At 34.1% G+C, this 1292-nt stretch overlaps 1 protein-coding gene across 1 annotated transcript in view; it reads right to left on the minus strand.

Annotated features, from left to right (window-relative positions):
- Window positions 1-812, minus strand: part of LOC109214321 (uncharacterized aarF domain-containing protein kinase At5g05200, chloroplastic) — a 5632-nt gene extending 4820 nt beyond the window's left edge. The window contains exons 1-2 of the mRNA XM_019378238.1: window positions 503-812; window positions 295-421 (exon numbers count right to left, since the gene is read on the minus strand). Coding sequence (XP_019233783.1) covers window positions 295-421; window positions 503-568 — 193 coding nt within the window. The 5' untranslated portion in view covers window positions 569-812. The remainder of the gene's footprint in view (window positions 1-294; window positions 422-502) is intronic.

Raw genomic sequence — 1292 nt, forward strand, 5'->3', positions numbered from 1 at the left:
AACAATTTGAGTTAAGCTCAACAATGACAGAAATTACCAAATTATATAACTAAGCTCAACAAAAAGAGAGAAGCTTTTTGACAGAATCTTGTAATTCTGCTACTAATCAATCGGGCAAAATCCCTCTTTGGATCATACTAACTGTATTCATTATCATTATTTAGATAGCATGCTTGACTAATGACTTGATTATAATTTTTTTCCTACTTTTTTAACTTGTGGGAATTGGAAAGGGAATTGAACAGCTTATAAAATGAGATAGGGGAAAAATCAAGAGAGCAGAAAAAGAAGTACCTTGAAGACGAGTGGTGAATAGATCCTGAGCCTGTGAATAACGAGCATAAATTCGCAAATAATTGGGACGATGATTCCCATAATAACCAATGTTTCTTGGTCTACCTGTGACGCTTACAATTGGCAACTGCAACAAAAATCAATTTTCATTCTCAAGAATAGTGAGACTCAAAATCTTGAGGATACCCACATGGTAAAAGAAGCAAACCTGAGAGTGGGGGAGTAGTGGCAAGCGGCCATGAGAGACGCCCCTTAACACTGTAACTACTGCCATTTCCACTTTTCCTTGGAACTCAATCTTCACAATTCTTTGTTGGCTAATTAGTACAAGTAAATTACTTATTACGTGGGAAAATGATGTATGTGATAACTAACAAAGCTGAAAAGGGAAAATTAGAAAAGAAGAAAACTGTACACAATTTTTTCATAGTTTTGCTCAATCACGTCCTGTAAATATCTGGGATAGAAACAGTGAAAGATAGGAGGCCACGTAGCATTTCCTCGTAGGTTTAACACCTGATTTTTGTTTTCTCTTTCCTTTTTTTCAATCTTGTACCTAGGGCTGTTTACTGTTGACTATTGGTTCAATTTTTACCCAAAAAAATTTGTGTCGGTTTGTTAAAAATATGCAACTTGTTAGGAATAGAACTGTAATTAGAGTGAATGTCTATTTTTAGAAAGTTTTATTTTGTGACTAAATTATTTTTTTCCTATAAATAGAGGGATCTTATCCCATTTTAAATCATCCAACATTTAATAAGAATTACTCTCTCTTTCTCTGCAATATTGTTCTTCTCCTTTTACTGTTTTATTTGACGTTATCCTCTTTTAAGGTATCACTTTTCTCCTCTTTTTAATTATGACTGACATTATGAAAAGAAAGTTCGTTGCCCTTGAAATTTCGGGCAAGAACTATATGACATGAGTGTTGGATGCTGAAATCCATTTAGATGCAATGGGTCTTGGAGACGCCATTAAAGACAAAACTAAAGCATCCA

This window comes from Nicotiana attenuata, chromosome 2 (genome assembly GCF_001879085.1).
Source record: "Nicotiana attenuata strain UT chromosome 2, NIATTr2, whole genome shotgun sequence".
NCBI classification, from domain to species: Eukaryota; Viridiplantae; Streptophyta; class Magnoliopsida; order Solanales; family Solanaceae; genus Nicotiana; species Nicotiana attenuata.